Source organism: Lampetra planeri, chromosome 1 (genome assembly GCF_965212315.1).
Source record: "Lampetra planeri chromosome 1, kcLamPlan1.2.h2, whole genome shotgun sequence".
Lineage (NCBI taxonomy): Eukaryota > Metazoa > Chordata > Hyperoartia > Petromyzontiformes > Petromyzontidae > Lampetra > Lampetra planeri.
Window position 1 is genome coordinate 33,402,161 of NC_136107.1, and position 21,145 is coordinate 33,423,305.

The 21,145-nt window shown below is 42.5% G+C and overlaps 1 protein-coding gene across 1 annotated transcript in view; it reads left to right on the forward strand.

Annotated features, from left to right (window-relative positions):
• MYO15A (myosin XVA) overlaps nucleotides 1-21,145 on the forward strand; it is a 126,693-nt gene that overhangs the window by 20,969 nt on the left and 84,579 nt on the right. The window contains exons 5-18 of the mRNA XM_078592867.1: nucleotides 1,499-1,608; nucleotides 3,838-3,912; nucleotides 5,464-5,560; nucleotides 6,186-6,289; nucleotides 8,519-8,582; nucleotides 10,418-10,531; nucleotides 12,085-12,246; nucleotides 12,506-12,619; nucleotides 12,867-12,925; nucleotides 13,482-13,605; nucleotides 15,453-15,548; nucleotides 17,231-17,362; nucleotides 18,409-18,534; nucleotides 19,910-19,987. Coding sequence (XP_078448993.1) covers nucleotides 1,499-1,608; nucleotides 3,838-3,912; nucleotides 5,464-5,560; nucleotides 6,186-6,289; nucleotides 8,519-8,582; nucleotides 10,418-10,531; nucleotides 12,085-12,246; nucleotides 12,506-12,619; nucleotides 12,867-12,925; nucleotides 13,482-13,605; nucleotides 15,453-15,548; nucleotides 17,231-17,362; nucleotides 18,409-18,534; nucleotides 19,910-19,987 — 1,455 coding nt within the window. The remainder of the gene's footprint in view (nucleotides 1-1,498; nucleotides 1,609-3,837; nucleotides 3,913-5,463; nucleotides 5,561-6,185; nucleotides 6,290-8,518; nucleotides 8,583-10,417; nucleotides 10,532-12,084; nucleotides 12,247-12,505; nucleotides 12,620-12,866; nucleotides 12,926-13,481; nucleotides 13,606-15,452; nucleotides 15,549-17,230; nucleotides 17,363-18,408; nucleotides 18,535-19,909; nucleotides 19,988-21,145) is intronic.

Sequence of the window (21,145 nt, forward strand, 5' to 3'; positions counted from 1 at the left end):
CACATGGACGTCAGACCACGGGTCCCACAGTCTCGCCTCCGAGCCACACAGGGTCCCGGCCCTTACAAGGACAGCGGGACTAGGGGTCTCAGGGCCCTACCTCTTCAACTCCGTCTTCGATCTTCAACTGGTTATCAACTCCCCGAGTGCTCCCGCGCGTCCCCCTTTATAGTCCTTCATGCGGACGTCGCTGAGAGCACCCACCCCAGTTGACCAATCACTGCGCGCTGCCCACGATCCTATTTCCCACCTTGTGTCAGCGTGCACAACCACGCACCCCGCGCCGCCCCGTGATCTATCACTGTCGGCGCGCGTCAACACCACCACTACACATTGATGCACTGCACAGCACATCAGGACCTTCACAGAACCACACTTTACTCCCTTGCTGCACAAGGACATACTTAAAAGAGTGATCCATTCCTAATGTACCACATACCTCACCTGCAAAGTGCTGGATTACAGGCAGGCATGTTCCACCATCGCTTGCGTGCTGCTGTTATTACACTCGTCACCTTGGCTATTTGCCCCATTGTCGGTAATGGAGACAGCCGCACATTTTTGCCAAAAAAAAACGCACAAGAAGCAACACATTCATCAGTGCTTTAATTGGGCCAATACAGTACAATTAATGTTACAAATTACTTCAATGTAGGATTATGAGACTTTTCTTATTGTTGTAAATTGACGTAATGCTCTACTATTTAAACTTTAATTTATTATGTAGGAGGCAATCAGTAAATAACCTGTGGAGTACTCTTTGGTTCTTTCGGTAAAGTCACGTAGGTATAAAATAAAATAAATCACGACGTTTCGGGCGCAACACAAGCGTCCGTCATCAGGTGGAAAAGCTTGGTCTGCTATTCATTTATTTTATTTTCTACCTACGTGACTTTACCAAAAGAACCAAAGAGTATGGATTTCTGCAGTCACGAAAGCTTCAAATCAAGTTTGAACCTGTACAGTATTTAACCAGGGGAACACGTAACCAGGGGATAACTCATGTTTTGTTTGAGGGCAAATTTGGGTAGCCATCATGATTAATAGTTTTAATTAAATTTGTTTTGATGTTATATTTCAAACTATCTATTATGCCACAACCGTGTAGTATTTGAGTGGGAATATCAATTTATATATAGTAGATGGCAGTTTTGGCAATTTTGCCACAGGAATTATTATCATTTATGTTGATTGGTGTTTCGTCAAACCTGTGCAAACTGGCACATTGACAAATGTGCTCTTTCTACGCATGGTGAGAAGTTGTTCATATATATTCATGTCGAGATTGGTGGGTGAACCCGCGGAAGGTTTCTGGAGTAGCCTAATTAATATCTGAAATGCTGCCAGCAAACGATAAAAGCGGACAGTGGAGTAGCTACGTGATCCGGTGGATGGAGATTGGTGACCGCAGGTCACACCGTGGGTGATTGCCCAGCGGTGCTGAGCATGAGCCTGTTGACACGAGCCTCGTAACCCGCGCGTTTTACCTCCTCCACAGACGTACATTGGGAGCATCCTGCTGTCCCTGAACCCGTACCGTATGTACGACATCTACAGCTCGGAGGTGGTGCTGCTGTACGAGGGAAAGGCGATGGGGGAGAATCCGCCGTGAGAATCGCATGCCCAGGCTCCGTACCTTGTAATGGCGTTCTTAAATTTAGTGCCTGCCTTTCAACTTTTCGCAAGCATTATCTGTCAAAATTTGACAAGTTAGATAGATTATCTTCGTGGTTCTTTCGGTAAAGTCACGTAGAAGGAAAATAATAAAATAATAAAAAATAAAACATAAAATAATTCTCACGACGTTTTGGCCACAACGCAAGCAGCCGTCCTCAGGTGAAGAATGAAACACCACCAAGCTTGGAGCGTATATTTAAGCTGGGTTGGTGGGAGAAGAGCGCCTTGACAAAGGAATTTGCATATCAAGAGGAATGTAGCATATTTATGGGAAATGCAGATATGGGATTAGTCACTACTTGTGAAATGCGTAGGTGGGCGGGGGGGTTTGAAACCGAAAGAACCACGAAGAAGAATCCCTGCAGTCACAAAAGCTTTAAATCGAAAATTTAGATAGATTACTCACAAATACTTAATTGGGAAGCCTTTCAACTTTTCGCAAGCATTATCTGTCAAAATTTGACAAGTTAGATAGATTACTCACAAATACTTAATTGGGAAGCCTTTCAACTTTTCGCAAGAATTATCTGTCAAAATTTGACAAATTATAGATAGATTACTCACAAATACTTCATTGGGAAGCCTTTAAACTTTTCGCAAGCATTATTTGTCAACATTTTACAAGTTAGATAGATTACTCACAAATACTTAATTGGGGAACCTTTCAACTTTTCGCAAGCATTACCTGTCAAAATTTGACAAATTAGATAGATTACTCACAAATACTTAATTGGGAAGCCTTTCAACTTTTCACAAGCATTATCTGTCAAAATTTGACAAATTAGATAGATTACTCACAAATACTTAATTGGGGAGCCTTTCAACTTTTCACAAGCATTATCTGTCAAAATTTGACAAGTTAGATAGATTACTCACAAATACTTAATTGGGAAGCCTTTTAACTTTTCGCAAGAATTATCTGTCAAAATTTGACAAATGATTGATAGATTACTAACAAATACTTAATTGGGAAGCCGGATAGCAACATTGCCTCCTTCTGGTAGACTGAGGCCCACAATCTGGCCGGTGTTGCATGAACCTCGTGGCTCACAGTGACGGCTGCCACCGGGGTCCCCTTGGTGAGACTGCAGCAGGGCACTCAAGCTTGAGATGAGATGTGATTTAAGGTGCTTTGAGTAGCTAAGGCATTTATTTAAAGTGGCCTATAAATGCAAATCCTTAGTCACTTCACTTAACATATAGAGTGGTCAATTTTTTTTTCTCACTTCAATAACAGGGAGGAACAAGGCGATGTACCTTTTCATTTTGATCTCAGTCCACCTTAAAAAAACTGCCACAGGTATAAATGGTCTTCATTTGTATCCCACCGATAAACATCTACATTTATTTTTGGAAATTAAAAAGGTTGGCCAATAAAGACCAAAAACAATATGTATGGTATTTTTTATTTAATTCATCATGCCTCGAGATCTGTATGAAAGACATATCAAATGATTGTGTCATGTCAGATTAGTCAATGACCTGTGCATAATATATTTTCAGCCTTGTTTTAAAGTTGGGTAAGTACACGCTCAAGCAAAACCAGACACGGAAAGGAGTCTCCCTTTAGCCATCTGGACTGAAAGCACAGGTGCTGTTAACGAGCACCTATTAAGGCTGGAAAAACGCATAAGGGGTGGTTTGGCAAACACCACACTCAGCTACTCCTTACATGCACGTTTAGACAAACACATTATAATATTAACATTTATATTACTCAAGCATGTAAATTTATACTCTTTGGTTTTTTCGGTAAAGTCACGTAGGTAAGAAATTAAAATAAATTAAATCACAACGTTTCGGGCGCAACACAAGCATCCTTCTTCAGGTGTCACACTCTTAAATGTGTCCACACACTTAAGAGTGTGACACACACTTAAGCGGTGTGACACACACTTAAGAGTGTGTGTCACACTTAAGCGGTGTACTTGCTCTAAGTTGTCCCCACCTGAAGAAGGGCGCTTGTGTTGCACCCGAAACGTCGTGATTCAATTTATTTTATTTTTTTACCTACGTGACTTTACCGAAAAAACCCAAAGAGTATGAATCCTTGCAGTCACAACAACTTCAAATCTAGAATCATGTAAATGCAGTGTCCCCTTTTCACATAGGTTTACTATGTTAATGCTGGTAATACGATTCCTGTTTTTTTCTCTCCAGCCACCTCTTTTCTATTGCAAATGCAGCTTACATGAAGATGATTGATGCCAAAGAAAATCAGTGCATTTTAATAAGGTCGGTGTGCTCATGTATTAAACACAAAAGTCCCACTGGAGTACAGCTTTACGTGAACCTTGCGTTGAAAGCTCAACTCACACTGCATGTCAGCTTTCATCATTTTTTCTGAATTGGATTGACTTTTTTAATTTCAAATACTCTGCATGGCTCATGCATTTCATAAATACCGTGATTATAACATAAAGTTGGTGTTCGAAAACGTTCACAATATCTTTGATGGTTGTCTTTTCATCCCCGTTTCTTCGTCTACACTAATACCGATCCCTACAAATGCAGAATTCTTCCAAACACATCATTGTGATAGTTAGCTTCTACCCAGTAAATTCTGTGTGAAATTGCCAAACCACAGTGGTTTCTATAAAGTTGATGTTAACTCCCCCCCCCCCCCCCCTTGACATGATACACATGAATAGACCACAGATAACATATCTTATTATCTAGATTTAGACAATTAACTTCCAGACTTATCTATCTCCGGTTGGGTTCTTTACATTTTAGGGTGAAACCACCACTGGTTGCTGACGGCCTTGTTAGTCTGACAAACCCTTCTCTGGATTAGTTATTTTTACATCAGTTGTATTTCCTTTTTTGTGATGGTGTATCATCTGGCCCATAGATTGACAAACACATCTGTCCAGAGCACCTTTACCCCAACAAATGCAGCGAAACCGTGCTGGGGCGGTCACATAGCCCAGTAGGGAGTGTGTTTGCAGCATGTTGCAAAAGGCTTTGAATATGGCAAGTGGGTTGATTCCTGCAGGCCACCCTGGTTATTACTGCAGGTGTATTAACCATCAAATACGGACCATCTGCTTGACAGTGGATTCTAAAAGATCCCATGATGTCATTCGAAAAATTCAGGCCACTGTGTTCCAGCGTCATAGTTTAAATTTGGCAAATATGAAAAAATTACCTCCAAATTACTCAATTTGGGATTACACATAGCTAAACATCACTCCCTACTGTGAAACGACTGCAGACTCTGTCCGTGAAACATGAGCGCCTTCATGATGTCCTCGCATGATAACAATTGTGCAATTATAAAAATGCGCTAGACTATTACTATTATTACACTGGTCAACAAACTTTTTCTGGCATAAGGTATTCCAACGGATTTAAGGTAATTTTGGGGTGCTGATTCCAAATCAGTTTTTGTCTATCACATCAGGTTTTTTAGATATCAAATATTGCATTTTCAATAAAAACTGCAGAAGAAAAATATTAAATAAATGTGGATATCTACATAAAATTATATTATAAACACACTATCCTAAAAATACAGCACCATATTTTAACACTAAAGCAGTCACTGACTCGCAACAACTTGCAATCATAAGTGACAGAGTTAATTTCAGGTAAAATCAATGAAAATGGGGTATGCCGATAGCATAAAACTGATGTGATAGAGCAAATCTGAGATCAGATTTGGAATCAGCACCCTGAAATTAGTCTAAAACAGCTGCAAAAGTCCAGGCCAGAATTTTTTTTTTGTTGACCAATGTTATTAAAGTGTAACATCGTGTTCCGGCGCGTGAATCCGGGCGCCAGCGGAGAAAGCGGCTCGGGCAAGACGGAGGCCACCAAGCTGGTGCTGCGCTACGTGGCGGCGCTGAACCACACTCGCAAGGACAACATCACCCAGCAGGTGCAGCTGGTGTCAGACAATATACCACCACCATCATCGTCCATGATCAATCCACTGCTGAATTCATGCCTTCCCATGCCATCGCCATATCTCAAAAGCCTGCTATGCAGCAACCAACCCAGCACCTTCACACGACTGATTGCATACCATCATCATCAGCCATGATGAATCCATTGCTGAATTCATGCCTTCCCATGCCATCGCCATATCTCAAAAGCCTGCTATGCAGCAACCAACCCAGCACCTTCACACGACTGATTGCATACCATCATCATCAGCCATGATGAATCCATTGCTGAATTCATGCCTTCCCATGCCATTGCCATATCTCAAAAGGCTGCTATGCAGCAACCAAACCAGCACCTGCACACGGCTGATTGTGTCACTCAAACCTTGTCTGTGGATGTGCTCTCGAACGGTTCATTGCTTGGCTACCTCTCCGTCGTTACTCGTGACCATCGTCCATTCTTACGACGTGCCTTTCCAAGCCCACTTACTTTCCCCAACAGTTTGTATGATGTAATTTACCTGCATATGATCTCTAATCTATGTGTTCCTTGTGACTGGATTAAAAAAAAAAGTGCATCTTGCTTGCTGGCGCTCTCTGCCTTTTGTACGTTCACAGATCTTGGAGGCAACTCCTCTGCTGGAGTCATTTGGAAACGCCAAAACCATGCGCAATGACAACTCCAGTCGCTTCGGCAAATACATCCAGCTCTTCATGGAAGAGTGAGAACTCAGAATGATACAGTTCTCCTGTTATCAGCGTGTTACTCTCTTGTAATTGTATTTGCAGGCAGTACAAGATTAACAATGCATTGTCACGCACAGCTCGATTGTACTTATGCTGTCACAACTATATATAATTTATGCGTGTAAATCAAAAGTAATCTCTAAACTATACATGGTCTACCACTAATATACGTGGCACCAAAATTCAGAAAATAACATCAATCTGTGCTTCCTTGAAGAAAAAAAAATTACAATTAACTTTAAATAACTACCCACTAACAAAGCTTGAAATAACAGTGTTTTATAATGGGAATAAACAGACCATCAGTTAAGCTCAAAATCTCATGATGTCAAGACAGTAGAAGATGCACGGCATGCACGCGGGGATTTCCAGCATGAGAATCATCAGAAGAATATCTCCGGCTCGAGTGAGATTCGGGTTGGTGGGAGCCATGCTAGGCCGTGTTACTGTGACACGGCCTAGCACTTGCGGTTTCAGAGCTTTGGAGTTTTGTGGGTCTTCTTCTTTCGTATGGCTGATATACATGTTGAGCAACAATTACAATTTCGCATTCAGGTGGACAAGCCAGATAACCACGTGCAGGCTCAGCGGAGTGTATCGCTGTGATGTCTCCTTTTGGGTTTTTGGATCGGACATTGCGTCGTAATATGTTGCATGGTCTGTTTTGGATGGTAATTTGTGAGAACATTATTTCAAGCGAATAGAGAGTCTATCCATTATAGGGACATTTTGTAAGAATAAGTTGGAAATGTCTCAGTATTCATTATTTCATGTTTGCTGGTACTGGTCTTGGAACTGAGTAAGTGTGTAAATCTGGGGTCTCTCTCTGAGCAGGCTTGTTTCTATGCTGGATGTCTGTATAGGCCCTCATGATATGATCGGTGACAGTTCTTAGAAATATTATCCCTAAAACATCTCATCTTCAAGCGGCCACTTGGCTCATAAGTCAGAGTGCTGAGCTGATACCACAGAGATTCTGGGTTCAAATCAGGACAGCCATCCATACTTAATCAGGTTTCTCAAGTGGAGTGAGTTGATAGCCTCAGCCTAGCGACTAATGTAACAAAAACACTTCACAGTTAAATTTGTTTTTGCACTTAACATGGATACATTCCAGCGCTGAAAATGTAACAAATAATTATCTCTGTAGCAGGGTGGGTGAGGAAGTGCTACCCCTATTGTGGAAAATGAGTCACTTGAATACATTTCAGAAGCAGTTCTGTGAAATATTCCATGAACCATTCTGCAACACGGGGCGATGCGCTGCCCAGCTAGAGTTCTGAATGTATCCTTCATCTCATGATGCCAATGACACAATTGAGATAAGCATTGGAGAACAAGGCAAGACATAGTGTTTTAAAAAAAGTTGTTTCATCTAAACACATCCAGCTCATATCCTCAGCAGATTCCTTAGCAAACACTTCATGATGCATTTAAATATGTATGGTCCTTACGGCTCACGTTACATCTTGTAGCATGCTACCTGCGATGGTTGTACAGATCTCCGATGTGTTTTCGGGTTGTATCACGTGTTCTTCGGTATGATGTCCGATGTTTCTCTCCATGTACTGGGAGCTTATTCAGTTGCTACTGGGAGTGAAACACCGTACAGCATATTCCTTGGGTCTTTCTGGAAAGTCACGTAGATGGGATCAAATGAATAATAAAATAAACCAAAAACTACGACGTTTCGATCACAACACAAGCGATCGTCAGCCTGATGACGATCCTGATGACGATCGCTTGTGTTGTGATCGAAACGTCGTAGTTTTTTGTTTCTTTTATTATTAATTCCAACCTATCTACGTGACTTTAACGAAAGTCCTTAAGAATAGGAATTCCTGCAGTCACGAAAGCTTTAAGTCAAGATTTAACCGTACAGCATGCCAAACAACATGTGGTGCACCACGAAAAACACATCGGAGATCAGGTATGATGAGAATGACCGCCATAATAAGCAAGTGGAGGCAAGGGTTCGTTCTACCAAACCGCTGCTTGTTTTAGTGGCAAGCAAACTAAACAGGAGACCTACCAGCCATGCCAAAAGTATTGTTTTTATTTTCTCTCCTAAAATTAGATTCGCGTGTAAAATCATTTGCACGGGTATTGTCATCGCTTATTGTTTCATCGTGCGTGGAAACCGATGAGAATCCAGCCCTGCCCCTCTTGTGACTCGCTAATCTTCACGTGATCTTTTGTTTCAGTGGGGTGATCAATGGTGCCATAACTTCCCAGTATTTACTCGAGAAGTCAAGAATTGTCTTTCAGGTAATGCTAGAACGATTACGCTAAAATACATCTCATACATACTATACTTAAGATGATCACATTATTCAAGCGCGTCTGTATGCACGTGAAGCTGGAAGCGCTGCTGCATTGGCACACTGCCCTTCTATCCCAGCTGCTTACAGCCCCGAGACAGAGTCCTTCTAACAGCCAGGCCCATGTGAGAGACAGGGGTATTTGTCACCATCGTAAATAAGAACGATGCCTCATCGTAAATAAGAACGATGCCTCACTTGACACAGTAAATCTGGCTGTGACGGTCCCACCTGATGACGGAGACTTGTGTTGCCTCCGAAACGTCGTGATTTATTATTTTATTTTTATTATTACTTTTATTATTAAAATTTTATTATTTTTACCTACGTGACTTTACCGAAAAAAACCTAAGAGTATGAATCCTTGCAGTCACGAAAGCTTCAAATCTAGAACGATGTTTAATTTAACCTAGTTAGCTTTGTGTGTGATGTGAAAATTTACCTGGTGACTTTTCCCGTTTGTAATTGCATATAAATGCGAGGTGCTGTGATACGTCGCATATCATTTATTTTTCCTATTAAGGCGACAGTTTTATTGACGAGTGCGGTGAGGTTTTTTGTTGTTAATGTTGCTTGTACACCACTGCCAACGTAGCATTACCAAATAATGTATGAACCCATATCACTAACGACTACAAAATTGTGTAGAAGAGTCATTTTGTAGTGAAGGTATTACGTCAGTAGTGTCTGTGCACTTCACCAAAGCAGTGTCTTGAAAGTAGCGGTGCTGGTTCCTGCAATTACTGCTCATTAGACATCTGTCTGCTGGAGCAACACGTTGCCTCTTTGAGACAATATAATAAGTATGATTTTACAAGAGCATCTGTGTGGAATTTAAGTGTTATGTGTTTTCTAATTCTACCGCTGCGTCGGTTTATTTGCAATTATGCTGTACAGAAATACTCGTTGGTTCTTTCGGTAAAGTCACGTAGGTAAAAATAAAATAAAACACATCACGACGTTTCGATCGCAACACAAGCAATCCTCATCAGGTGGAACAACCGCAGCAAGAACATGCTGAAGTCGGCTGTGGTCGTCCCCACCTGATGAAGATTGCTTGGGTTGCGATCGAGACGTCGTGATTTGGTATATTTTATTTCGACCTACGTGACTTTACCGAAAGAACCAAAGAATATGGATTCCTGCAGTCACGAAAGCTTCAAATCAAGATTGTCTTGTACAGCTCTTCGGTGTGTTTTCCGGTTGTACCGTGTGTTGTTTGTCACGATGTCCAATTCTTTGGGTCTTTCTGTGAAGTCACGTAAATAGGTTCAAAGAAAATTACAAAAAAGAACCAAAAGCTACGACGTTTCGATCACAACTCAAGCGATCACAACTCAAACGATCGAAACGTCGTAGTTTTTTGTTATTTTCTTTGAACCAATTTACGTGACTTTACCGAAAGACCCAACGAATATGAATTCCTGCAGTCACGAAGCTTTAAGGCACGATGTCCAATGTTTCACTACACGTGCTGTGAGTTTCCTCTCTTAAATTCTTCATTCAGTTCCTGAAGAAGCTCCCAGGACGAGGAGTGAAATTTCGGAGAATCCTTATTTATCCAGGAGGAATCTGATGAGCTATGAAGCTCTTTTTCATAGATGTCCAGTAACTTTCACAGATCTCAAGTAGATGTCCAAGTGGTATCGTCATTGACCATACATCCTAAGCAGGACTGTGCCGTTAACTACATCTAAATGCTTAAGACAAAACTCTCTGAGGTAAAGATCTGTCTTATTATTATTATTAATGTGACCTATATGACCTCTACTCATTCTCTAGGCCAAAAATGAAAGGAACTACCACATATTCTACGAGCTGCTGGCAGGTTTGCCATCGCAACAGAGGCAGAGGTACTACTTGCAAGACCCTGAGACCTACTACTACCTCAACCAGGTGAGTGGGGTTGCAAGCAAGAGGCTTCTTCAACCATTTACACAGAACCTCATCCTGGACTCCAGTAAGGGCAGCTTTGCTATTGGAGACCGGTGGGGCTGGGCTACGTGTGGATCAAGAACATGAACAAATTCGTGAACATTAATGACCTACTCATCTTAAACATAAATATTATGAACTACATACATTACCCTGTAACAGGTACTCTTGCACTGATGTTAGCCGCAGCTGGGAGATTGAACTTAGGTTTTCAGGTTCGTAGCTCAAATGGCTATGGAACTGCTACTCACATATATATACATACAAAGATAAAGATCCCCCATATAACATTAACATACTTCTTGGGCAAGTGCTGTTAGCAAGCACCGATGAAAGCTGGCACGGTACACGAGGGAGTGGGTGGCCAGCATCCCGTCTGGCCGCCTTTGTCTCCCTAGTGGGCCTTACCTGGTCAAATAAAAATAATTTAGTAAATTGTTTAGTTTTACACGTGACACTAGGTACTCATTTGGGGCTGAGTCGAGCTAGGGGAGGCCCAGGACCAGTTCAGATAATTGTCACGGGTGTTGGCCGTGAGCAGGAATCGAATTCGGGTTGCCGGATTTGTATCGCAGAGCGCTGACACACCACTGCTCCTCAGACATAATTACACACACATAGACACACTAATATCACATTAACTATTAATAAAAGTGAGCAGAGATGATCGACATTTGATGGAGGGAACTCAGCAGCAGCATCATCGTCACATCATCAGCAGTAGCAATGGTGGTCCTGTGATGTGACTCGACCCTGCCATTAGAATGTAATTTCAACCACTGTGTCAGACCCTCCCATAGAGATGAGTGCCAAGGGTTCTCAGTGCCAATGGTGGGTCATTTACATTCTTCGTGGCCATTTCCATGCTCTGAGTCAGCCAGGCAAGCTGAGCTCTTCAGGGTATGGGAAGTGTAACGTTTTACAGGCAATGTACGTGTTGAGGACTAGTCGACGACGACTAGGAGATGACGTGAAGGTTAAGGGCTTACGCCAAAGGTTTATTAAAGATGTTGCAACTTAACACAAGGGGTCCTACACTGAGTCCTGGTCCCAGCCCGGCTAGCTCTCTCTCGTGTCGAATCGGGGACTCTGCCAACTCCACCGACCGGAGAAAGTTGCACCTCTATCGGCTACCACCGGCTTCTCTCCAGACTCACTCCTCGATCCCTCTACCCCTGGTTCCCTCTTCACCCTTCTACTCTTACCCGTTCCCACAGTGACCCCACTTTCGTCACTTGGTCCCCCTTAAGTACTAGAGGAGACATGACGTCATCGAGTCGCCCAGCACGCATGACGTCACGTTCTGTGACATCATCGCACTGGACGGCACTCACTACGTCACATCCCCATTTTACTCCTCTACATATGTATGTTAAAGTTATTTCGCACCACACGTAGCCAACCGTGCTAATTGGAGGTGCGGATAACATATATTCAGCAATTGCAGGTGAATATGAACCTATATATTTTTAGTAGGTGACCAAACAGACAAATGACGTTTGGTGGTCCTGCAGGGTGGTAATTGTGAGATCCCAGGCAAGCATGATGGGGAGGACTTCCGAAGACTGCTGAGTGCCCTGGAGATCCTGACGTTCAGCACTGATGATCAGGCCACCATCTTCAAGGTGCTCTCCTCCATCCTGCACCTGGGTAACGTCTGCTTCGCTTGTCACGAGGTGAGACCAGTGACCAGGTTGTCTGCTTAGCAAGGTGGGGGGAGGGCTGCCATTAAAGGGAAATATATATTAAACAATAAAGCATGGTCTCTCCATTACTGGATGAAGTTCTCTCTATCCCACTGTCTTCCAATACGGTCCTGTGTTGGCACAATTCATCTCGCTCCAGCGCATGAACTGACCTCAAATAATTTCGTCTCCACTTGTGATGTGGGTTGTGCTTTGCTGATGAGATGGCATTCTGGTGTACATGACGCAGGTCGATGGGCAGGAGGTGGCATCGGTGGTGAGTGTGCGTGAGCTCCAGTCAGTCTCCGAGCTTCTGCAGATCTCCCAGGAGGGTCTTCAAAAGGCCATCACCTACAAGGTCACGGTGAGCGTGGGGTCAGGCACGATGGCACACACGCGGTGATATTGCAGACGAAGAGTCATACCGAAGTCAGGTCTGAGTAGAACTAACTATCAAAAACAATTTGTAGCCTTTATAGAAGGGGGTCTGTTTGGAATGTTTTTGTCAACGGTGGCTAATGCTGTGTTGCTCCAACCACACCATCATATTGTCTGCTGTCCTAACCTTAACAGGTGCTCACTGGTAACAGTGTGGGTGTGTGTAACTGCAGGAGGCCATGCGGGAGAAGATATACACGCCATTGTCTGTGGAAAGTGCGATTGACGCCAGGTACCTAAACTCGTGTGGTGCGGAAGTTGTGTGCGAGGAGCTCACACCATGGAGTGTTATAATCATGGGGACATTTTTTTGTCTGTAAAGCGAAGAGCGTTTGAACCCAAGTTTGTTACCGTAATTAAGGCTTTAACCATTGTGCTGGCAATACCTCACATTTAAATATAATGTAAACTCAATTTCCCTGCACAAGAATACGGGTAAACCGTATAGGTTGACAGGTATGGAAATAGAAACAAATATACATGTTCTTATGCAAGAATATTTTCCCAAGTATTTCCTTCAAACAGGATGGAGCTGAGCTAACAGCTGATAAGGTGAATTTACTTTGGTTGATCCCATTGCATAAACTAACCCAACCATAATCTCCGACACAAGTTCAGATTTGAATCCTCTTTTTCAGGCTAGACTCTTTCGCACGTACATTATATTCCGAAGTATTACTGCGTTTGATTCTACAACCATGTTTTCTTTTTTTCACGGTGATTACGATGAGCGGTATGCGCAAGATAAAAAAAAACACTTCTCCGTTGCTCCCCGCTGCCCTTCACAGAGATGCCATTGCCAAGATCCTGTATGCACAGCTCTTTGTCTGGCTCATCAGCCACATCAACCTGCTGGTGGCCCCCAGGCAGGATGCCAAGTCCATCGCCGTGCTCGACATTTACGGCTTTGAGGTCGGGTTTCAGCATGAGAGCATCTGGCCACTGTCTTTCCCTGCCAGCCGTCCTCTTCACTGCTCTTATGCATTGTTTTGTTTCGCCTAAGAAGCCATCATTGAATCTTATAACTAATTTTCATCAGGGCCCTGCTTCGGGGTATTAGACCATTTGCTGTTTTTGTTGTTGTTGTAATTGATAATAGGTTTTCCCCTTTTTCTGGCATCAAAACAGGTGTTAAGATTTCGATTTAAAGCTTTCGTGACTGCAGGGATTCATCTTCTTGGTTCTTTCGGTAAAGTCACGTAGAAGGGAAATAATAAAATAATAAAAATAAAACATAATTAAATAATTCTCACGACGTTTCGGCCACAACGCAAGCAGCCGTCCTCAGGTGAAGAACAGGTCTGTCGGAAAGACAGCCTGTTCTTCACCTGAGGACGTCTGTCGGAAAGACAGCCTGTTCTTCACCTGAGGACGGCTGCTTGCGTTGTGGCCGAAACGTCGTGAGAATTATTTTATTATGTTTTATTTTTATTATTTTATTATTTCCATTCTACGTGACTTTACCGAAAGAACTAAGAAGAGGTGTTAAGATGTTAAAGACAATACATTTATTATCAGAGTGTGTGTTTTGTTTGCATTGTGATCACAAGTATTGTGGTTAATGCAGACATGATTCCTTGTAAAAGGTTTCAGTTTGGTGTTTTAACATCTTAACACCTGTTTTGTTGCCAGAAAAAAAGGGGAAAACCTATTCTCATATTTTGGTACTGGCAAAGGAGGTCCCATGATGTTGTTATTGTCGTGTTTATTATGTTGGAGGACCCTAAGGTACCCAGAGAAAACTTAAAGTATTACAATGAAGAAATTCCTGTCATTAACCTACTTCCTGCTATTGGTCTATCGCTCACACTTTGTGGATTCATCAATGTGTTCATCAGCGTTGTTGGATTCATCAATGCGTGATCCACAAACCTTCCTCTAATTTACTGGACTTGTGTTGATGAATGTTAAGACAACCAGGTGCTTGTAAAAGGCATCACAGAAAGTATGTTGCTGAACAGGCAGTATTTCTCCAGTACAGTGGTACCTCGGTATACGTCGTTAATTCGTTCCAGAAGGTAGGACTTATACCGAAAATGCCGTGTACCAAACGAATTTTTCCCATAAGAAACAAAGGGAAAGGAAATAATCCGTTCAAAAGTATAAGAAATGATATTTAATATGGCATATTACACATGAATGGGGTTGTATGAAATAATTTAGACACTTATTACTAAAATGCCTACATAAATTAAAATAAATGCATAAATAAATAAAAAAATTAATAAAAATACAATTTAACATCACTTTACCTTGCTGAGAGGAGTTAAAATGACAATAAACACGTGAAAATCCACCGAGAGTTATAGCAAGGGTTGTGCACTGAACGAGATCTACAGGCAGACTGAGGAGCGGCGCCTTGTTTCAGTCGTGAACGGGGTCTACGCGGGTACGCGGTGACTCATCCCGACCATGCAAGTTTTAGCAAGCGCGTCGTATCCCAAGCAAGACGTATCCCAAGATATTTTTTCTCTCGTCAAAACACGACGTATACCAAATTCGACGTATTCCAAAGCGGTCGTATACCGAGGTATGGCTGTATAGGGGTTTTCTCCAGACTTTAAATGTTCTGTCCAAATAATAATGTCAGCAGTACACTTTTAAAAATATTCTCGAGAATCCTGTAACAGGCTATCACAGGACAAATTGTATTATTATTATTAATGGAATTTATCTCACAGGTCTGCTCAGGATATAATTGGGATCTCTGTTTACATTGCAAAATAACTATTTAAAATGTTATTTGTTATATTTTTCAGGATCTGGCTATGAATAGCTTTGAGCAGCTGTGCATTAATTATGCTAACGAGTACCTGCAATACTTCTTCAATCGCATCATCTTCAGACAAGAGCAGGTGCGTGGAGGAGACGTCAAGAGTTCAAGACTGCCTTTCTATCTGCCTGTCTGACTATATCGGTCTCTCTGTCAGTCTGTCATCCGTGTCTCTTTGTGTCACGCACTGGGGGTTACTATATGACTGTGCATTGCTGCTATTGTGGGAAACACTGCTCATGACAAACAGCGCTGCAGCTAATCAGTACCCCTAACCGTAAACCTATCTCTAACCCCAACCCTCGCTACCCCCCATACAAGGGCTATGTCACTCCCGCTTCTGTGGCTGGTGAGCCCAAATTCAAAATCCAGCAACTGTTATTCAGAGCAGCAGTGATCCGCATTACAGCATCAGAAAATACAAATGTTGGTGGGAATAAAAGGTGCTGGCAGAGTCATAGAAAGTAAGACTAATAATAGGGTTAGGAGCCTCTGGCTTTGTAGATCTTATTCTTGGTTCTTTCGGTAAAGTCACGTAGAAGGGAAATAATAAAATAATAAAAATTGAACAATAAAATTCTCACGACGTTTCGATTGCAACACAAGTAATCATCATCAGGTGTGAAAACCACAGCAAGAATTTTTTTTTCAAACATTTATTTTTTCAAAATTTCTTGCTGTGGTTTTCACACCTGATGATGATTGCTTGTGTTGCAATCGAAACGTCGTGAGAATTTTATTGTTACATTTTTATTCTTTTATTATTTTCCTTCTACCTGACTTTACAGAAAGAACCAAGAATATGAATCCCTGCAGTCACGAAAGCTTTAAATCGAAATTTGGATATCTTGTTTGAAAGGGTATGGAAGACAAATGAGGGGGCCTCTAGAGATTCTGTTTGACGGAAAGGGCTTTGTCCAATCGGTGTAGGGGTTGAGTGATGAATTGGAGGTTGGAGGTCCAATAAAAATTATGGCATCAGATGGACAATGGCACAGATCATTTATGGGTGGATCAGAAGATCCTTTGAGAGACACGTGTAGACACAGGAGGACACAGAGACTCACCTAGGATCTGAGTGAGCACAAGACAGCCAGATGGCTCATGGGGCTCATAAGGTTCATGTCAGAGCACTGCTGAGCCCACAGGATCAGGTTTGGCGAGCCTTGCTTTACAGTGCCACCTTACAGAACATCAAGGAGCACCGGCTAGTTCTGGGTTTGAGAAGCTTATTGAGATGATGTCATTTTTTGGAGCCATCCCATGATATAACACGGTGCTTTATAGACTAGGAGAGTTATAGATTGCCATTTTTTAAATCATGGTGTATGAGTGTTGATGATTTATAACATTTAAAAATATAATTTCACTTTTATTTATAGAAGAGCATCACAGGTATTGCAGTGCAGGTGAATCATTTATTTAATAACACTGCCTTATATCTTGACCACAAAAGGGAAAGTGTAATGGATAGACCCCTGACTGGATTTTGAACTTTTGACCTTCCAAATACAATTTCGATTTAAAGCTTTCGTGACTGCAGGGATTCATCTTCTTGGTTCTTTCGGTAAAGTCATGTAGAATGGAAATAATAAAATAAGATGTTTAATTTTCATTATTTTATTATTTCCATTCTACGTGACTTTACCGAAAGAACCAAGGAGATGACTTCCAAATACAAGTTTATCTCTCTGCCTAAATCGGTCCCCAGCCGGATCTGACACAGTTTCCCTGAAAAGCGTTTCCATGCCATGTGCGGCGCAGGAGGTGTACGATCGGGAGCGCATCAGCTGGAAGCACATCACCTTCAACGACAACCAGGCGTGCCTGGACCTCATCTCCCAGAAGCCGTACGGCATCATGCGCATCCTGGATGACCAGAGCGCGTTTCCGCAGGTCTCCGCCTCCCTCGCTGCCGGCGCCTTTTCTCGCTCGCTCGCTCACTCACTCCACTCATTCCTCTCCCGCCCCTGTATCCTGCATGCTTTGGTTGGAAGATTAAAAAAGATTGCATCAATGGCAATGCTGTTTGCAGTACATTGCCTTGTTAGCAGATGAATGTCCTTCATAACAGTGGGTGACTGTGAACACACCAGCAGCATTATTTTAAGGCAGGGGTTGGGGAACCTTTTTTCTGCCAAGGGCCATTTGGATATTTTTAACATCATTCGCGGGCCATACAAAATTATCAACTTAAAAATTTGCCTGTTATATTTGGTCAAACATTTAATTAACTCACCCCTAATGTGATGGCTGGAACTGCTTCTCTTTGGCGAGGCGTGTGATGTTAACTGGTATTGATGATGTTGCTACTAGCAACTTTTTTTCCTGGTTTGCTCCTAGATTTATTGGATTTCGAGTCCCGCCTGCGGTTGCCTTGGCAGGGCCAGACTAAAAGATTTCGCGGGCCTCATACGGCCCGCGGGCCGGACGTTCCCCACCCCTGTTTTAAGGGGTCAGATGCTGCAAGGTAGCCAGGTGACTGAGAGGTCTCCGAGTGCTTTGCTGGTGCTGCTGAGATTCTGGCTTCGAATCCAGGTAGCTGCCCATGATTAAATGGGGGTCTCAAGTGCAGCTTCCCGGCATCAACAATGTGAGTGGAGGGGATCATTTATCTCCTCCATTGTGATTCATGTTGGTTGGATCTCTCTGCTTTCTCTTGTTCCTTTCTTTTGCTCATTTTCCCTTTCTCATTCTCGTGACACATCTCATTGTCGTCCTCCTCCTGACACTTCTCATTCTCCAGCTGGCTCCTCCTGTTGCACGTTTTACCATTTGCCTTGCCCAGCTTTCTCCTGCTCTTTCATCTTCCTGTGCTTCTTCCCCGTTCTTCTTCCCTGACCGTTGCTGCCCTCAATCATCTGACCACTCCTACCCTTGTCTGGCGTCTCGTTTTTACCAGCTGGTGATGGTTTTGCCACCTTGTACTCTGTATTTCTTAGGCCACGGACCAGACCTTCCTTCAAAAATGTCACTACCACCACGGCAACAACCCTCTCTACTCCAAGCCCAAGATGCCCCTGCCTGAGTTCACGATTAAGCACTACGCCGGCAAGGTCACGTACCAGGTAGCATTCACAAAGGGTTGCCTGGGGAATCCTTGTGGCAATGTCCTTGGCACAATAGTTCTTTTTTAGCTACAGAACTGATTGTATGTAAAGCGTGAACTATGCTTGTCAACAAGCGATTTTAACAGATCTACTAGCCGTACGATCACCCCCATTGTTATTGACTGCACCGCATAGTCTTCGCCATTCATTATTCAGTAATCATAACCTTTATCAGCATCTACAAGCAGAATGAGATAACATGTTTATCTGTCAATCGAAAACTTGGACACAGCTGTAGTGGCATAGTATTGGGAACTGCGTGATGGTAATAAAAAAGCTCTTTGTCCAAATAAATATAAACATTGAAATAAAGCATGGTGCTTCTGTACTGATCATCAATCGCATCGAAAATTGTAGGCCATCAAGATGTGTTGCTGATTACATCCATATAATTGCAAATTGAGTTAGTGTCATATTAAAAAACATTCATAACCTGGTATTGAAATTAATGGGGATCCACCAACAGGGATAAGTTCCATTCCATAGCTTGATTAATCAACTGATTTGCATAGGAGGATGCTTCGACTTGACTTTACTAATGCATTAGGCTACTGTCTACCAGTGTTACTAGCTAAGCCCCTTATTAAAATACTCGTCTTTTGCCCGTACAAGGACGGGTGTATTGCAGTAAATCTGAAACTTGCAAGCGAAAAGCAGACCGCGACGTGATATTGATTGCATCAATGCGTGTGCAATTTGTAAGGGCGCGGTGACACAGACCTATTTCATTTGAAGGTTATAATCCCTTGTTCATCACGATGTCCTTTTTACTTTGATGTCTCAACAGCGTTACGGAGATCACGTGATGTGAGGGTTCTGCCTTTGTAGTGAGGGTTGTGAGTTGACGCCGAGGAGGGGGAGGAGGCGCCTTGGCCCCCCATGTGGAGTGACGTCACCCGCTAATTATTATGAAGGGGGGGGGGTTGTCCATGTGGAGGACGTAACTTGTTCATGATTATTAATGAGGGGGGCTGGTCGACGTGGAGTGACGTCACGAGCGTTGCATACACACATTCTTGGCTCATTATAGTAGGTAATTATAATGGGGGGGTGTCCATTGCGAGGACGTCACCTGCTCATGAATATTAATGAAGGGGGCTGTTCGATGTGGAGTGACGTCACGAGCGTTAAGGATAGACATTCCTGGGTGATTATAGTAGGTATTACCCATGGGCTAATGATGATGGTGACATCTGCATAACTCAGTTTTATTTTAAAATGTATTCTATCTTGCTAGGTTCTCTCCTGGATCAGAATTAGAGAGGGGACCAATGAATGATTGAACTCTTTCCAAGACTCTGTAATTGTCTCCTCTCTCATTCTTTATTTCCAGGTGCACAAATTTTTGGATAAAAACTTTGACCAAGTGCGACAGGAGGTGTTGGAGCTGCTCATTCACAGCAAGTGCAAGGTACGATGTGGTGCCTGTGCTTATCGCAGTAAGTGTAAGTTTAACACGTAGGCTTTCGCGACCAATATCATCCATGATAGAGGTTTTTGGGTTAGAACGCGTAAATATATAAATGTGTTGTTAAAACCCGCCACCACCTGACACAGCCAACGAGTAAGGGTTGTCACGTAAACAGAACGTGGCCAATTCATCACTTGTACAGCACACCGGTGTGTTGGAGAACCAAGCCACAACACACTGGTGTGCTGTACTAGTGACGAATTGGAATGTTCTGTTTATGTGACAACTCTTACTAGTTGGCTGTGTTGGGTGGTGGCGGGTTTTAACGACACATTCATATATTTACGCGATCTAACCAAAAACCCTTTATTATGGCAGTAAGGAGTAGAGAAATTAGCATGTCAATGAATCCAACCCGTAGCGACCGAGGGAAAGAAGATTGAATGGCCCTATGAGAGCCTGGTAAATTTTAGAGAGAGAAATAATTTTAGAAAACAAAATTTAGCAAATCTTTAGCAAATGTAATGTAATGCAACACGGAGAGTCGGCTAACACACAGTTAACACATAGCCTGGTTGATTACGATCTCCAAAGATTGCTATAATTACAAGTTAAGTGTGAAATTTGACAAACAGAGACACACAGTGAGATGTGTGTATGAGAGCCTGGTAAAATTTTGAGAGAGAAATAGGCCGTTTAAGAAAACAAACTTAGAAAATGTTTGGGAAATGTAATGCAATGCAACACAACAGACCCACCTATCTCTCTGCGCCCCCCCCTCTCTCTCTATTTAAGGCCTCGATGCAGAGGCATTGGGTCTCTGTGTGTCTCTGTGTTGTCTCTCACTGCTTGTGTATCTGTCTGTGTGTCTCCGTGTCTGTGTTTTGTCTCTCTCTCAAATTTAGTTCTACCTGATGACGATTGCCTGTGTTGCAATCGAAACGTCGTACTCTATTATTTAATTTATTTTCTTTCTACGTGACTTTACCGAAAGAACCAAAGAGTAATTCCTGCAGTCACGAAAGCTTCAAATGAAGTTTGAATACAATCAGTTCTATCAATGCCAGTAATTTGTGCAGAGGATGTGTTTACGTGATGACACAGAAGTATGTAAAAACAGCAAGTTGGCTGTTTGCTAGTCACCCTCGTCGTTTACCT